At 44.4% G+C, this 24,138-nt stretch overlaps 1 protein-coding gene across 3 annotated transcripts in view; it reads left to right on the forward strand.

Annotated features, from left to right (window-relative positions):
* Window positions 1-1,895: 1,895 nt before the first annotated feature.
* LOC142585834 (uncharacterized) overlaps window positions 1,896-24,138 on the forward strand; it is a 57,075-nt gene continuing 34,832 nt past the window's right edge. The window contains exons 1-19 of one of the 3 annotated variants that reach the window (XM_075696863.1): window positions 1,896-1,987; window positions 2,853-2,871; window positions 8,379-8,500; window positions 11,294-11,332; window positions 12,147-12,200; window positions 12,274-12,309; window positions 13,354-13,500; window positions 14,333-14,550; window positions 16,184-16,296; window positions 17,084-17,354; window positions 18,112-18,358; window positions 18,738-18,776; window positions 18,949-18,996; window positions 19,528-19,665; window positions 20,772-20,986; window positions 21,367-21,479; window positions 21,945-22,062; window positions 22,822-22,974; window positions 23,621-23,734. In XM_075696863.1, the coding sequence (XP_075552978.1) occupies window positions 1,942-1,987; window positions 2,853-2,871; window positions 8,379-8,500; window positions 11,294-11,332; window positions 12,147-12,200; window positions 12,274-12,309; window positions 13,354-13,500; window positions 14,333-14,550; window positions 16,184-16,296; window positions 17,084-17,354; window positions 18,112-18,358; window positions 18,738-18,776; window positions 18,949-18,996; window positions 19,528-19,665; window positions 20,772-20,986; window positions 21,367-21,479; window positions 21,945-22,062; window positions 22,822-22,974; window positions 23,621-23,734 (2,250 nt within the window). In that variant the 5' untranslated portion in view covers window positions 1,896-1,941. The remainder of the gene's footprint in view (window positions 1,988-2,852; window positions 2,872-8,378; window positions 8,501-11,293; window positions 11,333-12,146; window positions 12,201-12,273; window positions 12,310-13,353; window positions 13,501-14,332; window positions 14,551-16,183; window positions 16,297-17,083; window positions 17,355-18,111; window positions 18,359-18,737; window positions 18,777-18,948; window positions 18,997-19,527; window positions 19,666-20,771; window positions 20,987-21,366; window positions 21,480-21,944; window positions 22,063-22,821; window positions 22,975-23,620; window positions 23,735-24,138) is intronic. The other 2 variants (XM_075696865.1, XM_075696864.1) reach the window with 2 other exon arrangements.

Here is a 24,138-nt window from a genome sequence, read left to right on the forward strand (position 1 = left end):
ATCTCTTGAGTTGGGCTCCATTCTTTGTCATTTTTTATTAGGTCCTTTGTTACTTAAGAGAGCTTACCTACTGTTTACATTGGTGCCTTACCTCCCACTTCAATTGCTGCTTCTTCAGTTGCGATGTGCCACAAAATAAAAAGGCATTCCTGATTTGTATCTGCCTCTGTGGCACACCTTTTTGTTCATTTCTCACCGAATAACTGTGGCGGCTGTTCTCTAGAGGCATGACGGTACGTCGCCGCACTATGAGCAAAAAATACTTGCATGTTAAGAAAAAAAGTCGTAAATAAAACACCCTTGAAGATGCGCAAGTTCAGGCAGAAATTAAAAGGAACTAGGACGGCCGTTGTTGGCTGCAATGCCATGGACGGACTGATCCACACTCACAAGCAGCGCACGAGTGTGTCGGTGCCATATGTGCTCAGTGCAGTTACTGGAAACTTCGTACATGCATATATATATATATATATATATATATATATATATATATATATATATATATACAATCGCTGATCGCTGTTATGTATATCCAATCGCTGACATTCAAAAGCGCCTATGGCATCGTCACTTCTCATTCATATCTCTTTCGTTGCCTATTTTTCCTCTTGGTCATTGTGATGCTGCACGCTAGGGGAGTTTCCTCAGGCCATTCAATCAAACATTTGGTCTTTTTTTTTCTGTCCAGAGAGTTCAGCAGCAGACAAAAAAGAGTGTCACGGTACGCACCCTTATTTACAAAGAAGTTCTGGTGTTTTTGGTAACAGCACTTGCGTTAGCTACTCAGTTTCAGTTAGCGCCCCGCGGCGTCCAACCTTGTATGTGTACTGCGTTGTTTTCCCTCACCCCTCTTTGGAAATAAGCGCCAGCATTCGTTCGGTCTCCGTCGGCAGAAGCCGCACTTTCCTTCCGCGGCGCTTCGTGCCTCGGCCGTTAGGCCTCCCGCCGCAGGTCCCTCTTCCGGCCGCCCCGTCGAGGCATTGCAAGAACCTGCATTAAAGAAAAGAAAGAAGAAATTCAAAAGCAAGACCTAAGTGAGTGCGTGATGCCGCATTAATTGTTTATTTGCACAAGGCTGGTCTGGCGCAGTACCCTCTTTGTCACTTCTGTAATGAACCGTAGGCAATCGATCATTGCTTTTTTGTTGACTCGTCGAGTTTCGCTACGTAGAAAAATACGTCTCGAGGCCCCATTTCACCGATTCGGCCTTCCGTTGACTTTCACAATTCGTCTTTTTGCGGAGCCTTGGCTCTAGGCTTCAGCTACAGGCATGTTTTCCTTACCATACGCAATTTCATTTGCAACACAAGAAGATTGGTGTGTTAATTAGATATTATCTTTCTTCTTTTTTCTTGAAGTTTCCTCCTGCAAATTTCGACTACTATTTCATTCATCTTCGATCGATCCTGTATGATTCCTCCTCTGTTTTTATTCCCTTACTCTTATATTGCTTTGTATTCCTTCATTTATTCTTATCGTTTTTTAAATGTGCCACCCGCTTCTTCGCCGATCCTCCCGTTGTGGCTGTGTGTCACAATATGAAAATCATCATCATCATCATCATCATCATCATCATTATCGTCGTCGCCTCTCTCGTGGGCACGAGCCACGTGTTTAGGCAACAAAAACAAAGGACGGTAGCAAATTACAGTGACTGTACCCAGGTATCACGGTCCCGAGACGAACGGGAACGTCACACCGAAGGCCAAGTCGACGAAGTTGCGATTATTGGACATGTGAGGAGCTTGCCAATGTGTTATTATGCGAGTCTGCCTGCATTAATCGGCCGCCTTTTTCGTCCTCACATTTGCAACACGTACCCGCTGGCGGCGCCCGCACCCAAGGTGGCTGCCGGGCGCGTGGCCCAGCCGCACGTGTCTCCGGGAGCGCGGGCGGGGCGCGAGGCTTGGAACCGAGCCTGAGGAAGACACCGGGGGCAGCATGGCGGACGGCGCCGAACAGTGCCAGGACAGCCCCGTCGAAAAACGTACGTGCTGAGACTCTTCTGCTTTTTTTGGCTAGCGCTAGTACGATTGCGTTCCTGCTTTGTCCCGAACCGACAGACAAGGCGAGAGCGTGCTCACGCTGTTGCCCGAGTCACTTGCCACAGTCAGCGCGGCGGCTAAGAATCGTACTGCAACGAACAAGAAGCAACAATTATATTAAATTGACACAACATGAACAGGTCCCCTTGCTTGCACTTGCGCACTTCCCATTTCGAGAAATATTGGCTATCGGAGTCTGTGATGCACTATGATGTTTAAAAAAGTGTGTAAAGGCTTGACATCTGCCTCTCTAAATCGGCGTCTAAAAGCTGTGCGTTGTCATTATCGATTGGGTAGCGTTAGGAAGACATTCATGGTAAGGCGGGAACTCCGACAGGACGTTACGTTCGCGGAAAGAGTAAGGCGATCGGGCTGTTTGACTTTGCTGGAGCCTATCTTTAAGCTATTGGATGACGTTTTTGGTATCGCTAACGGAGCGTCAAACTGCAGGTCGGGTTAAGTTATGTGCCGCCTGCTTTATGCTGTAGAGCGCGCGGGAGTTCCTGCAGTATATGCGACATCAGCGCGGTAACCACCGAGACATTTCGGTCATTTGATAGTTTTCGTATTTACCTGCGCCTGTGTAATGATGCATGTCTTCGAAGTTCTGACTAAGAGTATTCAAAGCAAATATTCACTGCACCAAGCTTAGCGGGAATGCCTTTCCCACAAACTTCGTCAGCAATTCCATCTGAGGGGTTCTTCGCCGCATGAATAATTTAACTAAAGCAGACCGTATTCTGGGGAAATGTTGCCCGAGGGGCATCCGCATCCACTCACCGGCGCTTTCTTTCTTTTCTTATTTAGAAGAGGCAGATGATGACGGGTAAGTAAAAACGCTGCTGGCACTTCGCAAATACGCAGCTTTCAAACGTTCTCGCTTCAAGCACTCTTCGCTTTCGTTCCATAGACACCGCTTATCCCTTCACTTATGCTCTGTGAGAACTGCGGCAAGCTAGCATATCCGTAAAGTGCCCCCAACGGCTTACACCTTTGTTCAGTACGCCTACTAACTGCATAGTGGGCTCGCAAGCCTTCGAGTGCTTCGGCGCGTTATTGCAAAGAAACTTTGAAATGTACGTAGCATTTTGCCGTGTTTGTGTACAAGGTCGCCTCGCGCTGCGCTGATAAAATCTAAACAACATAAACAACATGCGATTGTTGTTTCCACGGTACTCATTTACGACAGAGAAATTGAGACACCGTCACAGCACGACGTATTTCGGAAACTTCACATTGTTCATGAAACTAGTAAATGGCGCATCGCACTGATTATCACAGGTGACAGCGGCGTCTGCAGACTGGTTGTGCCCGCCGCTGTGATTAAGTAATTGCGGTTTCTTAGCTCACATTTACTTTAGATTCACTGCCGCGACGGCGTTGTTTCTGAGTACTCAGCTTCAAATATCAATCGTACGTGTGGTATGGGTCTATGCTCAATTCGTATGAAAGGTAATTTATTTTTACTTGGGCTACCACTGATGTGCACATTTTGAAGCATAAATATAATCAGTTATTATTGAATTCCAGCGTGATTGTATAGTTTGATTTCAAGAATGAGGTGCAGCCACAAGTAAGCAATTTCAAATTGATCTTTGAAACCAAGTTCGTGCAGTGCAAATGGACAGGACATAAAGGACCACAAACAATGTAGACAGGCCAGGCAAAGCTGTACATTTCCGCTGCACGAACTTAGTTTTCAAGACCAATGTGCCAACCAACCCACGAACGAATTCTTATAGTCACGTTGATCACAGAAGCTACAAGGAAGCGCGTTGTCCTGCCGCGTTCAGAAATTCAAGCGCTTTCATTTACGTCCAATGACACGTTTTGTTAAAATGCGTTTTCTTTAATCAAATTCATTCAGCACAGACACAGAGAAGAAAAAAATAAAGTCTTAGCAAAGCGACTTGGAATCACGTTTCTCGTCAATTCACTTCCCTAACCTTTCGGTTTCAGTTTATTATTCTTTAAGTACAATGCATTGGAAAGATACAATATACAGATGAAGGTCCCAAAGTAAAAGACTGCAACGGGACCCTCAGTTAATAATAACAATGTAGAGATGTATTAAAGAGCAAGCTAACTAAAACAAACGAACACAATCGCGAAAACACAACATAAAAAAATAATGTAAATGAAAACAAATTCTATTTATATAAGCCTGTAGTGCATAAAAAAACTGTCGATACATACAAATGACAAATATAGTGTAATGAATGACGGAAACTTAGTTATACATATAAAACAGCTTAAAAGCATGACTAAATGTATGAAAGGATGAAGATTTAATGCTAACGGGTAAACCATTCCACATTTTTATAGCAGCGAATGATGATGCCATTTTTCCATAGTTAGAATGAGCCATAGGTAGTAGAAAATTAGTTATGTGCAAACCTGGTATTATTGTTATTGATGAGGTGCCTGGAATCAATGAATTGGTATGAGAGCTGTTTAGTAAGTAATTTATAAAACATAATTATTACATATTTGAACAAGTGCGTTACGACAAGGATGTTGTTTTCACGAAGTAGAGGAGTAACACTCGTGAAAAACCCACTGTTAGTGATAATGCGTATTGCTTGGTTTTGTAAGTGCTGAATAGATCAGATATGACAGTTATGTGTGTTTCCCCAGGAAACAATGCCCTAATTAATGTCACTGTGAATGAAGGCAAAGTATAATGCTAATAATGCGTCTTTAGAGAACTATGGTCTTGATTTGATTAATGCTCTAATACCAGAGGTACACTTTTGCTTAATGAAGCAAATGTGTTGAGAAAACTTAAGGTTAGAATCTAATTTGATGCCCGAAAATGATACACAGTCGAAGACGGGAATGTGATGACCATCTAGAGTTATCTCAGGTAATACAGGTAGTATTCTTTGGTTAGATCGGAAAATCATGAATTGAGTTTTTGAAGGATTGATAATTAATTGGTTGGACGAACACCAAGCAGCAATATGGTCAAGCTCATTGTTTAGTTTAAGGATTAATATTGTTAAAGAATTGTTACGCAACGAGATAGTAGTATCGTCTGCGTATAGTACACAATGTTCCGACTTAAGGCAAGTGGGTAAATTATTAATATAAATAGTGAATAATAAGGGACCTAGTATGTATCCTTGTGGCACACTTGGTTAATAACTTTAGTGTTGCACTTATAACTTTAGAACAAATGAACTGCGAATTAGTAGATGCTGTCAGTATTGTGACGCCCGATTACGAAGTGTTATCTTTATGTGTCGCTAAAGTATCATATTCTGTCTGTTATCGACCGCCGAGTGGGCATATCCAAACATTTCTCGAATTTTATGAAAGATTTCTTTCGTTTGTTGTGGAAAGCAGGTGCATGTTGGTTGCCGCAGGTGATTACAACATTGATGTGGGAATCAATACTCCTGTCAGTACAAATTTTGAAAATATTCTACTGTCAAATGGGTTTGATCATGTTGTCAATGTACCAACAAGAATAACTGAATGCCGGTCAGTATTGGATATATATATATAGCAAATTTTTCGTTGCTAGAGGTAAAAGCTGGTGCCTTATCATGCTCTATTAGAGACCATCTTCCAGTTCTTTGTTTTTTGTTTTTTTTTGCCTAAATGATGCCGGCATTCCTAAACATCCGCCTGCTGAAACCTTTCCCCAGCCAATAACTGACACAGCTCTTAACGCGTTCAGAAATTAGCTGCTTCAAGTAAACTGGTGCAAGGTGCTCAATTCGGGCGATGCTGACAACGCCTACAATGCATTTTTAGATGTCTTTAAAGGTTTTTACGAAGTTCACTTTCCTGTTAAAAGACGCCAAAGAAATAGAAAAATTCGGAAACCGTGGGTAACACGCAACCTCTATCAACAAATGAAAACAAAAGATAGGCTCTACAGACAATTTCTCAACACTCGTAATCCTGATGACTTGACAATTTTCAGACAATATCGGAACAAGCTAACCAAAAAATTGCGCATTGCACGTAAAAAGTACTTCTCCTGTTTCATTGATGTCACCTAAGTGTCGAGCGAACTACTTTGGGACAAATTAAATACACTACTACGTCGCGGTAGTGGTCGTAGCTGCATATCCAAACTTACCATTAAAGGTAACGATTTGCATGGGGTGGATCTGGTTGATGCTTTCAATGCTTTCTATACAAACGTGAGTACATCGGGTAGTTCCCCAGATGCATGTCAATATGGGAACATGAGCTACTTTGGGACAAATTAAATACACTACTACGTCGCGGTAGTGGTCGTAGCTGCATATCCAAACTTACCATTCTTTATTTATTTAAGTCTTTATTTCTGCAGCCAGTCACAGTACACGAAGTTATTTCAATAATCACAAATTTAAACAACAGCAGCAGTAGAGATATGGACGAAATTCAAGTAAAACCTGTCAAATATGTCGTAGACGTAATTGCCCCAGTTCTTGCAAATATATTTAATACCTGTCTGGCTACATCAAGATTTCCAATAAAAATGCAAATTGCCAAAGTAGTAGTGCTCTTTAAAAAAGGAAATCGGAATGACTTGGGTAATTACCGACCAGTATCTATCTTGCCAATTTTTTCTAAGGCTCTCGAGAAAATAATTCACTGTAGGGTCTTGAACTTCGTTGAAAGCTCTAATGTATTTACACCGCACGAATTTGGGTTCCGGAAGAACATGTCAACAGAACTAGCCTTGCCTCACCAAAAGGAATATATTTTAACACAATTTGAAAGCAAGTAAATAGTGATTGGCTTATTTGTCGACTTCTCCAAGGCTTTTGACTTGGTGAATCATGAAGTTTTGCTGGATAAGTTGTATATTCATGGTATGCGTGGGTGTGGGTTACATTTACTGCGGTCATATTTATCCCATCGGCGACAAGTTGTCCAAATCAATAACTCACGATCACAAGTTCTTCCACTGCAGTATAGTGTCCCAGAAGGCAGCATATTGGGGCCCTTGCTATTTAACATATATACATAAATGATATTGTTAATATTATTGAGAATGCAAAATTTATTATATATGCAGATGACCCTACCATATATTTTTCTGGTGGTAACGTCGATCACTTTATCTCTAATTGTAATGATACTATAGTTCAGCTACAACATTGATCGTCCTATAACTCTATGGAGATTAACAAAAATAAAACAAAAGCAGTGACCTTTCGGGCCAAAAATAAGCCAGTCCCTCCTCATGCCGATATTATTTTAAACTCTCATCCTGCAGATATTGTTGACTATATTAAATGCCTCGGTGTGACATTGACTGCACACATGTCCTGGGAATCCCATGTGAACTCACTAGTAGCAAACCTTGCTCTAATAACTGGAATAATTGGTCGTCTCAGATGCATTCTTTCTGCAAAACTTATAAATACTTATTTATAATTCTCTTTTCTATTCACATGCTAACTACCGCCAACTTGTATGGGGTACAACTACATTTTCGAACCTACAAAAAACTTACGTTGTGCAGAAACGATACCTACGCCACGTGTACAATGCTGATTTTAATGCAACAACTGCAGGTTTTTTCCATAGAGCGCATATTATCACGGCTTATAAATTATACCTTTATCGTTTAAGTACTAGATTTAAATATGAAGTGAAATATAACATACCTAACCTAGGTAAACTGGCACAATTAGAAAAAATAAGCACTATTATGCTACCAGACATGGAGAATATTGGAACGTTATTGTACCCCGCTTGACCTCTGGCATGGAACGTCTATGTTATTCTTTGCCATCACTGTTAAACTATTATCAGTGTACTAATTTTGACTTATTTATTTGTTCCACTGCTAAACTTAGATCTATGTTTGCAGAAGAAGAAAACTGATTTACTTATCCTGGCATTTATTTATTTCTTTATTTGTTTCAATGTTTACGAACCATTGTGTTTTACTTTTGTTCTGCACTGATCAAGTGTTTACATTTGTTTATTGACTGTTTTTCATTGCTGATGCCCAAACGCCGCTCATTACGTGGGGCTGCGGTCTCGTCAAGCCTCCTACTGGCAGCTTTTTTTCCGTTGTCCTCCATTTGTAATGTATATGTTGGAAATAAAGATTTGATTTTATTTAATTTTATTTGAGTATCAGAATAAGCACCTCCAAAAAAATACTTTGTTCTCTACCATATAGGTAGCTTTTTAGGAGTTCTAGTACTGGACCGGTAATTCCCAGCGCTTGTAGCTTAGTTAAAAGTATGTTATAGCTTACCCTCCAGCTTACTCCCACTTACCCACCAGTTCTACGTGAACTTGCCGAAAGGGATGAAAGTTTGGTCCACTACGAGGGCAGGTCGTCCTTAAGCAGGCCGGCGGGGTTCGCAGGCAGTCCGGCCTGCTTTCGTGCCGGCTGTTCGCGGTCATCGCGGGCGCCGTGTTCATGGCGCTGGTGGTCCTGTTCGGCGTCCCCAAGGACGAGCAGCGGCGCGGACTGTCTACAGCCGCACGTGAGTTGACAAAATTTTGCTCCGAATGAATAGTGCGTCAATCACTGTGAAGATTAATGGAAAAATGGGAAAATAGACAGCTTCGCTGACTGAAACAATTAGTCCTGAAGGCACGAGAAGTGGATGGGTGGATAGGTGGATGGGTGGATCGGTGGATAGGTGGATGGGTAGATGGATGGATGGACGGGTGGATGGATGCTATAAGTGTCCCCTTTTAAACGGAGCGGTGAGTTTCACCGCCAGGCTCTTTCTATATCGTCCAATGTCTTACCGATCTGTCTTTCTTTTATTATTTTTTGCACAGGCAGAAAATTCCTAGCATCAAACTTTCTTTAACATTATTGAGAACTTTGGTTTTCAACGCCTGCGTTGTTTTTTATCTCCCTACTTTTCTGCCACCAAACCTCCAATCGCCTTTTACTAATCTCTGTTGCGTGAATTTTTGCTTTGCCCATACTATCCCTGAACTTAATGGATTCAAGGAGGCCAGAGGAGCCTTAACCGATACCCGGGTAGATATTTTCACATTCTAATAAAATATGTTCCGTCGTTTCCCTAACTTTACAGCAGCAAGCACATACTTCTTCCTTGGTATAACTCGCTTTATTACTACGCGTTCTAAGGCACCTTGATCTCGCTTCGAACAGTAAAGATCTTCAATTTTAGTTATCACAAATAGTTTTTTCCTGATTTGTTTCTACCTCTTAGGTAGTTGCTCATAGCAGGTTTCTTTCCATTGCCGCCACCCAGGAAATAGTACCAGCCTCTCTGACTTTGAGTTTAACGTTCTTTGTTACCATGTTGCTTAATATATCGGTCACATACTTGCTGGTAAGATTCCTAGTTCTTTTCCTCTATTGTGAATCAATACATTTTCTTTACAAATACTTGAACACTCTCGCAACCCAGTTACTTTCTTTCGTATTCTGCGAAATCAATTTTACTCCGAGCTTCCCTCACTTCAAAACTTGTCCAGCCCATATTACCCTGTACGGCTTCGCTTGTGTCCTCCCGTGAGCGACCAATGCGACGTTTCCCACTGATCTTTGGTTGCCATCGAGTTCTGATTGTACCTCTGATTTCGATCAAACAACCGCATTTCCAAATGTAAGTTCTGGAACCATTACAAACTTGCCACATACCCTGGAGCACCTCGTGCCTGTTGTATCCCCATAGTGCTCTGTGTTCCATTATGGCCGCATTCTCTTCCCTTTTGCTATTATTGATTTTTTTCCTGTGTTTCTATATATCCATTGCCCTCATTTATCCATACACCACGGTATTTGTATTGTTTTACTCGAGATATTTTCTGGACCTGTGTTGACGCTGTCTGTTCACTGTTTTCATTGAATATCATAAGACAAGGTTCTTTAACGCACAATTTCAAAGCTAAATTCTCACCTCCCTCTCCGCAGATATTAGCCAGACGCTTTGCCTGGTAGCAAGCAACACAATGTTGTCCGTATAAAACGAACCTTGCAACTGCTGCTTTACTATTGTGCCCACCTGTTTGTACGAGAGATTAAACCCATTATTGATTGCTTCTAGCGCCCTTTCCATCCTTACTATGTACATTATAAACAACAGCGCGTATTAAGGGCACCCGTGTCTCAGTCCTTTGGAGATATCAACTTTATCCTCGCTTCTCATCCCGTCCCATTCAAAGCAAACGGTATATTCTAGGTAAACCTCCTTTAAAAGTTGTACATAGTCCTTGCCTAAGCCTTCTCCTTGTAGAATATGCCACAAAATGTTACTGTTAACGTTATCATACGCTCCGGTAATGTCTAAAAAACATATATAACGTTCTCCTTTCTTATATTTGAATACAGCGAGCGAGAACAAATAAGTTATTATCCAGTCTTCTACCGATTCTGATGCCATTCTGAAGTTTTCCCGATTCTCATGTCATTCTGAAGTTTTCCCAATGTGCCATTATTCCCGTGCCATGTTTGCAGCTTTAACTTAATTGCCTGCGTTGCTACTAACCTGTTTATCACCGATGTAATGGTCAATGGTCTTTATGACTGAATTTTATCTTTTCCCCCTTACCTTTACAAATTAAATTCATTCTACTTTCCCGCCCACTGTCTCGCGTTCGCCAGTCTTGTAAGCTTTTCTTTTCTACTGCTTTCAACACAGCTTCCATACTTGTAGTCCTACCTCATTAATCAGCCTCATGGGAACCTCGTCTAACCCTGTGACTGGGCGCTTAGTAATTTTCTTTTCAACATTATTTCCGCTGAAACTTCTCAGCACTAGCTCCTTTTCCGTCTGGTTCTCGCTCACGCACTTTTTTTTCTCAGAATCCCCATGGTAATTGTCATTGAAATAATTTGACTGTCATTTTTCTTTCGGATGTAATTTATTGCCGAGTCCCCTTCCAGTTTGTTTAAATCTTTGTCTAGGTTATGTTGTATTGTTCCAGACTTTCTGGCTAATAAATTAATGTGGTTTCAAAGTATCCTTGGTGCGGCAATCTTTTCCTCACGGTTTTCTGACAACCAATCTTCACTTTAACCTTTAATCTCTGCTTGAACTAGCGTTCTAACCACAGATTTTTTCTATTCCTATTTATTTATTTATTTATTTATTTATTTATTTATTTATTTATTTATTTATTTTCTCAGCACCAGTGATGCACTGTGGCAAGCAACAACACTAGGGAGGCGTACCATCTGCTGCAGAGCGCTAGTCTACAGTTACCAAGTGTTGGCGCCGGTACGCGGTATAAATTTGTGCAGTAACAAACTTTAAGTGAGAGCATCGCATCTCTTGCCGCCTTTGCCACAGGTCACGACCACCCCGCGATGCACAACGTCCATCAGCCAGGTGAGACCCTAACCAACGTTGCGCTGCTTGTCGTGAATACGTGGTCTGGCTAAAGCATTAAAAAAATGTAGCAGAGGAATTTTACACAGAATGAGTAAGGTCAATTCACTCTCTTTATGGGTACGCGTGGCAATTGCTGCATACGTAAGTTACCTGGTTCCAAAAGGCAACTTTGTCAGGTCAATAGTGGTCCTGTCAATGTTATAATGCGAATCATCTTTATATTTACAATAAATATCCTACGCTTGTCGCATATACTCGTATGCCTTTGGAACTAAGTTTCGACAACAATCCCGTAGCATCTTTTCTCACGTCCTATAAAGCTCTGTCAAGCATCATAGCTGCAAAAGCTGAAAGGCTTTGACGTTAACAAATAATGCCGGCACCGTCGTGATCATGGCGGCCCACCCGGTCGTACACGGTAGTATTCGACACTTTTCACGAGCATGCACAACACACGTGGACGTGCCTTCCCTAAAAATAGCTACCCTAGATATTTTTCATAAGAAAAACTTGCAAACAAAAGTGACTGGCCAATGGCATAGACGACTTACTAACGATAAGCTTTGCGAATTCGACTCCTGATTTTTCATGTCTGCTCTTTACTCACCAATAGAGTTCGTTTGCAGGAATTCCTCATGTGTGACCTCAATGCATCTGATCATCTCGACAGTGATTTGTTCTTGTTCTTTGTAGACTCTATCCTGTAAGATTTCTTCCCCGTATGTAACGCAATTAATGTCATAGCAGCTAAAGTGATTAAGCATGTGTCAGTTTGTTGAGCACTGTTGCCAAGGTTGTTCGTTCGATTCAGGGGCCTGGTCCAATTTCTCGGGAAGCTTCTCTCTGGCAGACGGACGCAACGCCGGTAAGGCTCACCTTCCGCAGCATGAGTTCGTCTTAGTTCGAAGTCGGCAAGCAAAACTTGTCTTTTTTTCCAGCGGACAGGCAGAACAAGACTCCTGGCACACAGAAGGGTAAAAATTATTCCACTCTTCTTATCGAAAGTATCGTCTGGCTTATTTAGTGGCGCACTTCATATGCTCAACGCATTTGAACGAAAACGTTATTTTATGCTGAGCATTCTTGCACCAATTTATTAGCCGAAAGACACATAATGAAGGCACTTGTTGCGGCTGAACCTCTGCTTAGCATCTCTTGAACATCTCCGAGTGGCACCCTAGCACATAACTATTTATTTATTTGACCACGTGTTCTCGGCCTCATGGTGGTCTCGCCGTAATATCACACGTACAGCAGTGGCATTATGCGCCGCTCTACGAAAGGTTGCTCCTATTTCCCACCAGCTATAACAACGTGCTTCCAGTTCAATGACAATTATTTTCGTTGTTTTGAAAACTGCTTGTGCACAATCTCAAGTCTTAACTAAAGATGAAGACAACTTCAGGTTGCGTTCACATTCATATCGCATTTCATAACAGGAGTCTACAAAAACTTAACGTAAGATAGCGCTAAAACATACAAAATACAAGGTGCACACTATAGACAAGCACCGTCCGGCTAATCCCATTTTTCCCCAGCAGTCCAACAGACTGGTCATGCATTTCTAGAAGCCTGAACGGTAAATCATGCTTAACTGTTATAACAGCTCATATTTTAAAGGCTGCCATGCCGTTATCACAAGGCTCGCGTTCTAAAGACTGCCGTTAAAGTAAAGAAGCTTCGTATCACACTCTTCCTGAAGGGAAGGACTTACGGTTGTCTGGTCCTTCTTTACTTCGCTGGTTCTCGCGCTTTCTTACATCATTATTCCTGTCACAGGACAGAAACTAGGGCGTGTGTTCATCCTAACTGCTTTACGGAAACACTTACGACGGCCCAATTTTTTGGCGTAACGTCATGCAAAACAAAGACCATGACCTTAAAATACCTTACCGAATTTTACAAAAGTAGGCTGAGCCGGAAAAAGCTTGAAAGTTCAAGTGAGTGTAATTTGGGTCACATGATATCTCTGAAAGATATCATGTGTATAGCTCTGGTATCCGGCTGGCCTTTTGCAGGCCAGCCCACAGAACCACGCCCGCTGCTGTGTGTGGTGTCTCGATCACTGAACAACCCGATTCAGTTCCCACGCAAGCACTGCACGCACATCGTCTATAAGGACGTGGCCTTCAACCCGACGACCGGAAAGTTCACGCCGGTGAACTGTAAGAATTCGTTTTACTCCGTTCTAGGCTCTTCACGTTGGTCTCAAGCATCTCAAAACTTAAAACTCGCTGGGCACCAAGTTTTTTTTTTTCGCTCGCATAATCTGGTTATGAAGTACATGAAACTCTGGCTAACGGAACATGAATAAATGCATGAATTAATTTTGTTATCGTAATCCTTAACTTAATATTATTCCGCTATGTTGAATAATATATCGATCGCAGGCAAACTTGTCTGCGCCGAAATCTCATAACGGAATGAAACAGTGTTTACGCAAACCATGAAGTCGTTACGAAGTAAACACACATAGATACGGCCGCAGGCCGCAGGGCGATCTTCAAAATGCACCATAGCAGCTTTTTGCTTTGCGTTCTCTGTTCCCGGCTACTCTAACTGGGGCAGAAATAAAGATCTTACTTTATTTCAAAATAAAGAAACGGAAACAAACTTGCAACAAGATTTCAGACCGAAACTAACAAATGTTATGATTTAGTGAAACAATGCCCTTGGACAACGAGAATCTGGCTTAATCTTATGTACTTTTGCAACAAATAAAATATCCATGTTCCTATAGGTGGGCAGTGCAACTCAGACGAAAGACAAGAGGAAGTACACGATATGAGCGCTGTACTTCCTCTCGTGTACTTCCTCTTGCCTTTCGTCCTGGTTGCGCTGCCCACCCACAGGAACAGGTTCAATAACCAACTCGCCCAGCTTGCCATGTTAATTCAAGTATCCAAACTTTACAAATGTCCCTGCGTAGAAATCACGTCGTCGAAACCACTTTCATGAGTCCTGCATGTTAGAGATGTGTTCGGCTCGTCCGCGCAGCTGCCACCTTTGTGGCGCTTCGAATGCTGGTCGAGGTAACGCGGCAACGGGCGCTGATGGCCGTAGCCAACCTGGAGCAGCATCGGGCACCCGACGACGCGCGCCGCCTGGCCGCGGCTTTGGTCAAGTGGACCCCGGCGTCTGGATTTCACGGCGTTGCTGCGCTCGGTATCGACACCGCCTCCGACAAGCTGCCGGACTTGGGCCCACTATTCAAGGCAAGCTATCGCACTGAATATATGGCTTGCACTGACGTCATCCTAAGCGCCACGTTGGTGAATCAGAACGGACGCAGGACGTCTCGCGCGACTCCTTGCTCCATGGAAGCAAGTCATCTGCGGCAGTGAACGATACACTGACATCATCCTAAGGCGTCATAATGGAAAACCACCGCCATAATAAGCCGTTTCTGTAATGCCACATGCACGCTATCTGGACGTTGGTGCCAGCCAAGTCCGCCGCCATGACCACAAGCGACGTGGAAGAACATCCCCCCGGTCAGATCGTGTACACATACAGACACTTTCAAAAAATGAGATCGGAGAAATGCCATCGGCTGTAGCTCAGTTGGTAGAGTATCACACGCGTAATGCGAAAAATGGGGGCACAAATGAGGACAAGTTGTCTTTACAGCGAAGCTGTATACGGCTAGCCAATTCTTCAGTCCGTCCATCTAGCTGTCGTTTGTAAGCCGAAAACTCCTCCGGCGAAGCCCCATGCGCATGCGCGAAAAAAAAAATAGAGGCGCGCGCGATTGGCTGCACCAGTAGTGCAGTAGTGACGTCATTGCTCTGCGTCGCAGCCGAGCGCGAACGCAACTTTCTTTCCGGCTCCGAAATGGATGGGCCACGCGTCATACATACTCCTGAGGAGCAGGTAGCTTTCGATAAGCAACGCCGCGAACAGAACCAAGAACGAGCTCGTCTACGCCGTGCCGATGCTGCAGCCCGGACACAAGAACAGGCTCTTGCAACCGAGCACAAGCAGCAACTGCGTAGCGAGGATGCGGCAGCCTACCAAGCCGTCGTTTTATGAACCGTGGAGATTAACCTAGTGATAAACACAGGGGCCGCACGTTTCAGCTTCGCTGGTTAACCATCTATACGGAGTGTTTGCGCGGTCATTCTTTTAATGCACTTTCATTTCCCTTTACCATATCATTTCTATTATTTCTACATATCAATAAAATCACAGATAATTTCCCCTATGACTTCCTTGCCTTCATTGTGCGTTGGCTTCATGTGGTTGCTAAGCCAACATTCAGTCGGAAACGAAAAACTGAACCCTTCGTTACCCTTCTCGTCCAACTCTACTGAGTGTTTTGATAATTGAGTTGTCTTTATAAACATGAAGTTTCTGTGTAGCAAAATTAGCGCTATGTAGTCATTTAACGTCCAAAATTAACACACAAAGCTCAATCTGTCTTGAGGCCATGTTATGCGCGCTGACTTGTAAAAAAAAATAAACAGCGGACACAGGAATACAAGGGAAAAATCAAGTAGTTAAGTGACGAAGCGTGTTGAGGTTTTGATGTATCTCTGTATCGCTAATTTCATATTCTGTTCCAGCCAGCGTAACGGAAACTGCACTGCATCAGATAGCACACTTTCAAATAATGTGGCACCTGCTTGGACGCTACAAGTCCTGCTCAGAATTCCGGTTTAGACTGTGCTCAAGATTTAACAGATGTAACTCTGACGTCAGCTGTTTTCTAATGTGTAGCGGTGCCATTCTTATTTTGTTCAGTTCTTCCAAGCGTTCCAGGCTCATTAATGTCTGTGCGGGGTATGTCAGGATGGCCTTAAGCGAATCCCTCTCAATAAACGCCACCTCAACGCACTCTTCGCGCAGGAGCTGCACAATGCCCTGAAGCCGGAGAAGCTGGAATTTCTGGCGGCCGTGCATATTCGTGACTGGGACATTCCTTCAGGCCTCGTCGTTGGCCGGCTCGCTGCTATTGCACCGTGAGTTGGGGACACCGCGGCTCAAGCTTACTGACTGAAGAAATCGCCACCTACTTCGTAGCTAATAATATGTACAGGCCTGAAATGCCCGTCAGGTTTCATCGCTAAGGTACACATGTTATTGGCACTTTTCTTCTAAATCCTCCCTGCCAGTTCGCAGCAATAAGTTAGCTCAAAGTTACCTTTAAATTATAGGCATTACCCCTGCTTCCCAAGACTTCGCGATTTGCAGTTGATTTTGAGCCATGGCTCTCTCTTCCTTTTTCTATCTGTTTAGTTGTTTTAATTTTTCATTTTAATTTTACCGCTACGGAAATTCGTCACGCTTATTCACTAAAGCATTCGGGCTCGGAACCTGCTACGGTGTTCTGCATATCGATATTCACAGTTCTACTACCGATGCCGAGTGTCCTAATTTCCTTTGTAGTACTGATTGACGGCCAGGTAAGCGCTTGCAGTGTTAAGTGAGAGCATGTCAGTTTAGAGTCCCTGTGCGAGACCTTGTCTTCATGTTTCGGCGCATTTGAGGTGTGAGGGCTTGAAAGTGCCATGATATTTGGAAGCCATAGCGCCACGTGTGCTCCATGTTTAGTAGGGTAGCTCACCTGGAACTGTCGCACCTGAGGCACCAACGACAATTCCGACTATGGAAAAGCCAGGGAACACAGTGCTGAATTCGTCCTATAATTGAATGACAAATCGGCTCTAGCGAAATGGGTGCGAGTCATCGTAAATCGAGCAGGACGAGTACCGTTCGCGGGGGCCAATTTTACGTCGCCGTCTGCAGGCACCTGGACTACCTTGTCCTGGAGACGCATTTCGGCAACCGCTACAACAGCTGCCACATCGCGTACTCGTCGGTCTTCTACTCGACGGGCGCACAGCCTTCGCCCAGCGTGCCCATCGGTCAGGCGCTCTCGTGGATGACAAGCCTGCTGATGGAGCAGCGGCAGTACGTCACCACCTGCTTCTCGATCAACATGGGCGCCGTGGTGTTCCGCGACGCGACGGAGATGCGCGGATCCTGCTCGGGCAGCGACGTCGTCTCGTACATGCAGGCACGTTGACAATGTCCACATGCACATTTGTCCCAACACATGCAGGGCAAGAGCCGCCCGTCCCGTTTCTTAAACGAAACCTGCAAAACGCGAAAAAAAAATGGTTCTTTAGGGTAGCCAAGACTCTTCGATTCCTTTGGTTCAGTCAAGCCTTATTCAAAGCACCAATTATGCTCAAAATTATGAGCGCAACATATGCATAACTATAATAAAACGCTGCAGAGTCAGGATAGACACAAAGCGTGAACGCGAGCACGGAAGATGAAGCGCTTCTATTAATTGATAGAAGTTGATAGAAGCGCTTAATATTCTGTGCACAGACTCACGTTGTGTGTCTGTCCGAACCCTGGAGCATTGTATTCTACTTATGTCATTCAAACTAGCCCCAACGCAAGCATTAATATATGCAGCTCTTATCCTTCAACTTCCCCTGTTACCGCGTATCACCTCTCTGTACTCACTCCTATTGTCTTTGCAGCGAAAAGGAGATTGTGCATGTATCTCGTTTGAAGCCTTATATAACGAACGCGCTTCGTAATGCTTTTCTGCGGTCAGGCTAGCCGCTTCCGTTCAGAGTGGGAAATTAGTTTGCGCGCAACGTTTGCATCTAATCTTTCTCATCTGTACACATCATTATCATCACCATGACCCACACGTCTTCTTTGTCGTCGTGGCTCGGGATCTTGGAAAATAAAGCTGGTTTCCCACAATGCCAAACTTCGTTGCCCATAAATTACGTTGTCCCGCGGACGCGCAGGTGTGTAAGGGTGGCGAGTGGCGCCCCTCGACGGTGGCCAACTTGGACGCGCTGTCCGTGCTGCGGCTCGGGCACGGCCGCGTGGAGAGCCACGAGGATGACCCGCTGCTCTCCAGCAAGGTGAGCCACGCGTTGGCCAACTACCCGCGGGCCTGCGTCGTCGCCTACGATGTCGACCTCGACGACTACGAGGGACAGTGCGACGCCGAGCCGTTCGCCAGGCTGCGTAACCTCCGCCGTGCAGAAGGTGCGTTGCAGCAAATAGATTCGTTGCACTCCTTTGAAAAATAGTTCAGTTTCATGCCGTTGGTACCTGCGATAACATCACGAAAGAAAATTTGTAGCAGGAGATATAAAAAGAAAGCACTTGGAAGTGGCTGGAAATGAAAAGACGTTGCGAAGGACAAGTTATGCATGACTGCTATATCGTTTGTCCTCACGATAAGAATTGGTAAGCAAGGTTGTCCCAGGCAAATAAACGGTACCGTTGTCTAAACCTACAAAAAACATGCTGTCACTTAACGAAGCAATTTTAAAGCCGTTTTTGCTCTGCGGCGCATTTAATCTTACATATATACGCTAGTTTGAATCATTTCAATTATCTATTGCTGTATTCTTCTTTGCAGTACGTAATGACCCACAAATGGCAGCGCAGTCCTTGGCAAGTAAGTTGCTTTTAATTGCTGCTCTATAAATCCCTCTTAGGAACCTGTTGGCCTTCATAGCAATGTCTTAAGAATATGCACGGTGAAAACTGCTGCGAGTTTACTGGTGTTGCCTAAACCTTGTGGCTGTTACATTCAGCCCAATACATTACCTTGCGCTTTGTTTTTCCAGAGTCACCCAACGATGAACTGAAGAAACGCTGCATGCCACCTGGAAGTGGTAAGTAAAACGTTCATAAACGCGCATTACAGCCGTCACCTTTATGCATATGCGAGCCAGCTCTTCTGACGTCACTTGCTGAGGCAACGTCACCACCACTCTTGCAGAATTCTCGGGCAGAAAAATAATCTATACAAGCGGGAAAATGGCGATGCTTGTACAATGACGTCAAAAGTTTCCGCATAGAGATTTAAAAAACAACGGAAAAATTTAGTGGGGCCTCGATCCAGTTGTACTATTCTCCGGCATTCGCTAACCTCTTTTTTTTTTTCATCATGAAACAAAGTTTCATTGACTTTCAGTAGAGCGTAGCCTGACTTAATGTTTTGCTTTTTGTGTCTCCTTTACTTTAGGCCGTGCTGGCATGGTAGTTGGAGTAGGTTGTTACATAAGGTTTTCAATTAAGGGGGATACACGAAAAAATAGAGGAACGCTGGACACGGCGCAGCGTTCTACCTTCTTGTACTGCACGCATCGTCTGTGCCTTGTTTCACAGCTTGCGTGAGCGCCCCTTCTACCGTTTCTGCACAGGAAATAAGCGGCCACTGGTGTGTGTGCTGTCTGATCGCATCGATGTCGACCGGAATGTGTCCAAGCTCTTCTGCACTCACATCGTGCTCTCTCTGCGTCGCTACGGTCGGTTGGACGCCCTGAAGGACATCACCAAAGGTAAGCGTCGGGACACGGTCAGCAACGTTAGAAACGCTGTATATGGAATGCAAGGAAGACAAAACATTGCAATGGAGCATCGCGTGACAAACAAAGCGTAGTCACGCTAGTCATAAACAGTAGAGAAAGGATCACTTCAGAAAAACCACCCAGCGCACGACCGTGTCACGTGATAGACAAGGTGTAGATGTTGATTCATTTTTGGTAGAAACCACACTACTTGTGGTGCACTGTCGGAAAGGGCGAGTCAACAGGATTAGGTGGAGTTATAAATAGTTTAGTTCAAATCTGTGCATGCCGTGTCAGACTGTAAAGCTAAGTCCAGGAAACAAAAATAAACTGCGCAAGGCGTAATACTTGCTATGTGTGGAGTAGTCCACGGGGCAACAATATCCTGTAACTATGCCTTATTTGTGTGACTTCCTTCCCGTGACGTCATCAGGCCGAAGTAATGCACTGAAGTAGAAGGGAAAAGTCTATTGGCATCACTGAAGGGGGACACTCAAAAGCAACACTAAATCAGTTTAGACTAGTAAAGTGTTCTTGATAAGCATATTTTCGTTTATCTCGCGATTATAGGTTGATTATATTCGGGACGTTGTAGCTTAGAAGGTCTTTAAGCTGACTGAGTTCAGTCTTCGGCTCTTTTAGAATACGGTGTAGTTCATCTTTACCTATCACCAATTAACTAGATGCCCTAGTGGACGCTGTCAAAATATATGACGTCATGACGAACTGGTGCGGGAGCTTTATGGTGGCGTCGCCATCCGTCTTCAACTTTCGCGCTTTTCCTGGCTAGCCTTGTCTCACGGTATGAATGGCATTTTTTTTATATTCATTTCATTTCATGTCATTCAAACTATCAGCCCTTACTAGCTCTTACAGGAGGGGACAGCGTAAGATATACGTGCATTGTATTGCGACAGAGTAACATTACTAACACAGCTGGAATAATCTTTCTCCTTAAGTGCTTCTCCCAACCGCTCCCCCCCCCCCCCCCGACTGCTTAGCGTGGACAACGCTCTCGTCGTAGTCGTTTGACATCGCGGCAGTCCGCGTAACTTGCGCAATGAGCCCGATGCACTGTGCCCTGCTGTGCTGCGCAGAGTACGTGGCGCAGCTGCGCGGCGCGGCGCCTCCGGGCGTCTGCGTGCTGGTGGCGCCGCACGAGCGCGCCCTCGAGCAGAGCCACGAAGGCGAGGCCGTGCGCCTCGCCGAGGCCACTGCGGTGCAGCTCAAGGGCAAGCAGCTCGACGGGCTCGCCTTCCTGCACGTGGCCCGCACCAGCGCGGCGCTCGTCGAGCTCGGCCCTGCGCTCGAGGTGAGCACTGGCAGCTGCGCGCGCTGCGCGGCTCTGCTATACTATACGCAGTGAGTGGACTCGGGCATCCTTGCCTGAGAGGCATTTTGACTTGGCTAATGCACTGTTGCTCATGTTCAGTGATAGGAACAAGCAGAACTGTTTATAGTGCAAATATATATATATATATATATATATATATATATATATATATATATATATATATATATATATATATATATATATATATATATATATATATATATATATATATATATATTTATACTATATATATATATATATATATATATATATATATATATATATATATATATATATATATATAGTCCTGCTCATTGGGTTGTTGCCTAATGTGCTTATCGCTTCTCCGGCATGTGTAGGTTCTGCACGAAACCTACAAGGCCGCCAACCTCTGCCTGGCTCTAGATCTCCAAATTCTTGATCCGAACACTCCGGCCGAAGAAGTCGGAAAATCCCTCTCGCTCGTTGCCAAGTAAGGAGCAAAATCATGCTCGACGCATTGGTCAAAAATCTGTGACAGAAAACCTGAAAAGCAGTGACGAGCAGTTTGCTGTGCTGTAATCGCGCGAGAAAACTTAGAAAATTGCGCCCGTAGGTCATAGATCACGACGGGTATTGTATAAAGTACAACACAGGCAGAGCACTATGACGCAAAAGAAGCGTTATGTGACAGAGGCGGCTCGGCTGTCGCACCGCGCAGGTCTTTGATTGGCGCATCGATGCGGCTGCTGTCTCGCATAAGCGCTGCCTCTCAAATTGAGAAGCTGACTTCAGTGCTGCTTGTCGCAGCGCTCAAGAAATCTGTAAATAATTGTGGCGATCTTCCACAACATGCTTTTATGTTACCTGTCTGGAATTATATTTACCTTTCATTTCGATAACATTGGCGGTTCTGCGTTCACAATCATAATCTGTTTCATTTTGGTCACTTTGGCAGGCACGTTGATTTGCTTGTGGTGAACACGCACTACCCGGGCCGCATGGGCCCTTGTCGGGCTGTGCCGCTAGCCTCTGCAGTTCAGCCGGCACGGTCTTGCATTCCCACCGTGGCAACTGTAAGTAGTTATATTTCTTTCGCGATAGCTATTCCAGTGCCGCACACTTACGAAGTAATTTATTGCATGACGAAATTAATTTGCGCTGGCGATCGCCACCCAATACGACACTTCCCCAAGCATCAAGGAAGATGCAGTACTGGTTAATTAAGCAATAAGCATCAGTCCAGCATTAAACACTAATCTCGGCAATAATTGGCATTTATGAGTTTTATGGAATCTGTGCATGTTAATTAAGCAGTGCCGTTAATCGACCACCGTGAAAAGCTGTTTTCAGTTTGGGATGAGCCCTTCGACTACGCGTCGAGCAGTTCTGCTATTCCTATGAAAAGGTTCCTGTTCTTGAAGAAATATTTCAGCCGCCATTGTTGATTAACTATACTAAACGATATTATTCAAGGCCAGGAGACTAATGAGTGAGATGGAGACTGTCCGAAAAGAGCGAGCCTATGTAGTCATAAGAGGCAGCGGACCGAAAAGCGAAGGTCACCCGCGTACCCTACATTCTATGCACACAATAAAATATGAAGAAAATAACCATGACTACGAAGCAAGAGCTTGAAGAGATGTCTCCTGCTTCCCCTCCAGTTCTTGCTTTGTTCCCTTCACGCTGCCCGCCTAGAACCTTTGTTGCACCTTCCAAGGCAACGAGTTCATGCTTTCTCGTATTTGTAGTGGTGACTCGTAACGTGTGCAAAATCTTGGAGCGTGCCTGTCGTCACTGCCACAAGAAAGCTAACGCGCAGTGCTCCCCGGCAGGACACTGCGGTGCAGTGGCTCAAGGATGTGAGCGAAAACGGCCTCACTCTGGTCTGCCTGTCCGTGGACTTGCGCGCCCTTCGCTTCCGCGCTTACGGCACGGTGGCACCCTTCGGCTCCTGCCGGCGCGAGGAGGCACTGGACTTCCCCAGAGTACGTCGCCTGCCTCGTGCGATCGGTATCAGTGCGCTTTTCGGTAAACGCGGAACCGCACTTGAAACGCAGCAAAGTGTGCTAAGGCTATAACAACCGTGGCGGATCCTCGGACGTGCAGGATAACAAGAGAAATGGGCGTCTCGTTTCGGTGCTAACGTTCTGGGGCCAACATTTTGACGAGCTGTGTTTGTCGAAGAAAAAAGCAGTCACCCTATGCGTGGTTTCGATTGGTCGCCCTTTTCGATGGGAGGGAGCCCAGGAGCGAATGGTCCATGTGGGTGTTCGCGAAAAATGTATACGGTTTTGCCAAAAATGATTAGGTTGGTAATGCATGCTTCTGCCTATATAAATACGATTCGGCTATTACAAAGTCGCATGCGAATTCAAGTGTATATACCCGAATGCAGTTTTGCCCTTCAATGTATTTATTGTTTTCTCGCCATCGTGTGGGTAAACTGCATCGCAGGTCTTAATTTAATGAATTTAATTTAATGAATGAGCTGAAGTGCTCAAGTATTAATTGGATGTAATGGAGGGCGCGTTGTTTTACCCGGTCCATAGCGTGGTGCTCCATTACTCTTGTGCACTTGCGAAGAATGGCGCCATCATTCAGCGGATGTATTTCACTCCACGCTCGCGACAGGCTTGTACAGGTGGCTCCTGGACTCAGGTGCACAATAATTCGCGTGACAGCCCCATGTGGCAGGATGGTTACAACCTGCAGACGTATGAAACGGCAAGCTCCCTTACGCAGAGGGTAAGCTCAATGTCAATTTTTTTTCTGTTCCAACACACTGTGTTTCACAGCATTATTCGTCTGTAAGTTTAAAGGGCTTTTTTTCTCGGTGGTATTAAACTAGGAATAAAGTGCGTTATACTAAAGGCGGCTCTCAGTCGAAATCGGCTGGCCAAAGAAGCCCGAAGTGAAATATTTGTTTGTTTGGTCTGCAACAAATTAAAGACCTTCAGGCGATGCATTTAGATTTGTTGCAGGTGTTTTGTTCACGACGATCTATATTGAAGAGCCTAAATAGCTTATGCGTAGCATTTTGCTGACATACGCGCACTCTGTGTTATAGTTCTAGCTGGAAAGCCTGGGAGTCGCTCATGCAAGTTAACGTCCGCTAACTGCCGGAGTAAAATATACCGCCTATTCCACTT

Source organism: Dermacentor variabilis, chromosome 6 (genome assembly GCF_050947875.1).
Source record: "Dermacentor variabilis isolate Ectoservices chromosome 6, ASM5094787v1, whole genome shotgun sequence".
NCBI classification, from domain to species: domain Eukaryota; kingdom Metazoa; phylum Arthropoda; class Arachnida; order Ixodida; family Ixodidae; genus Dermacentor; species Dermacentor variabilis.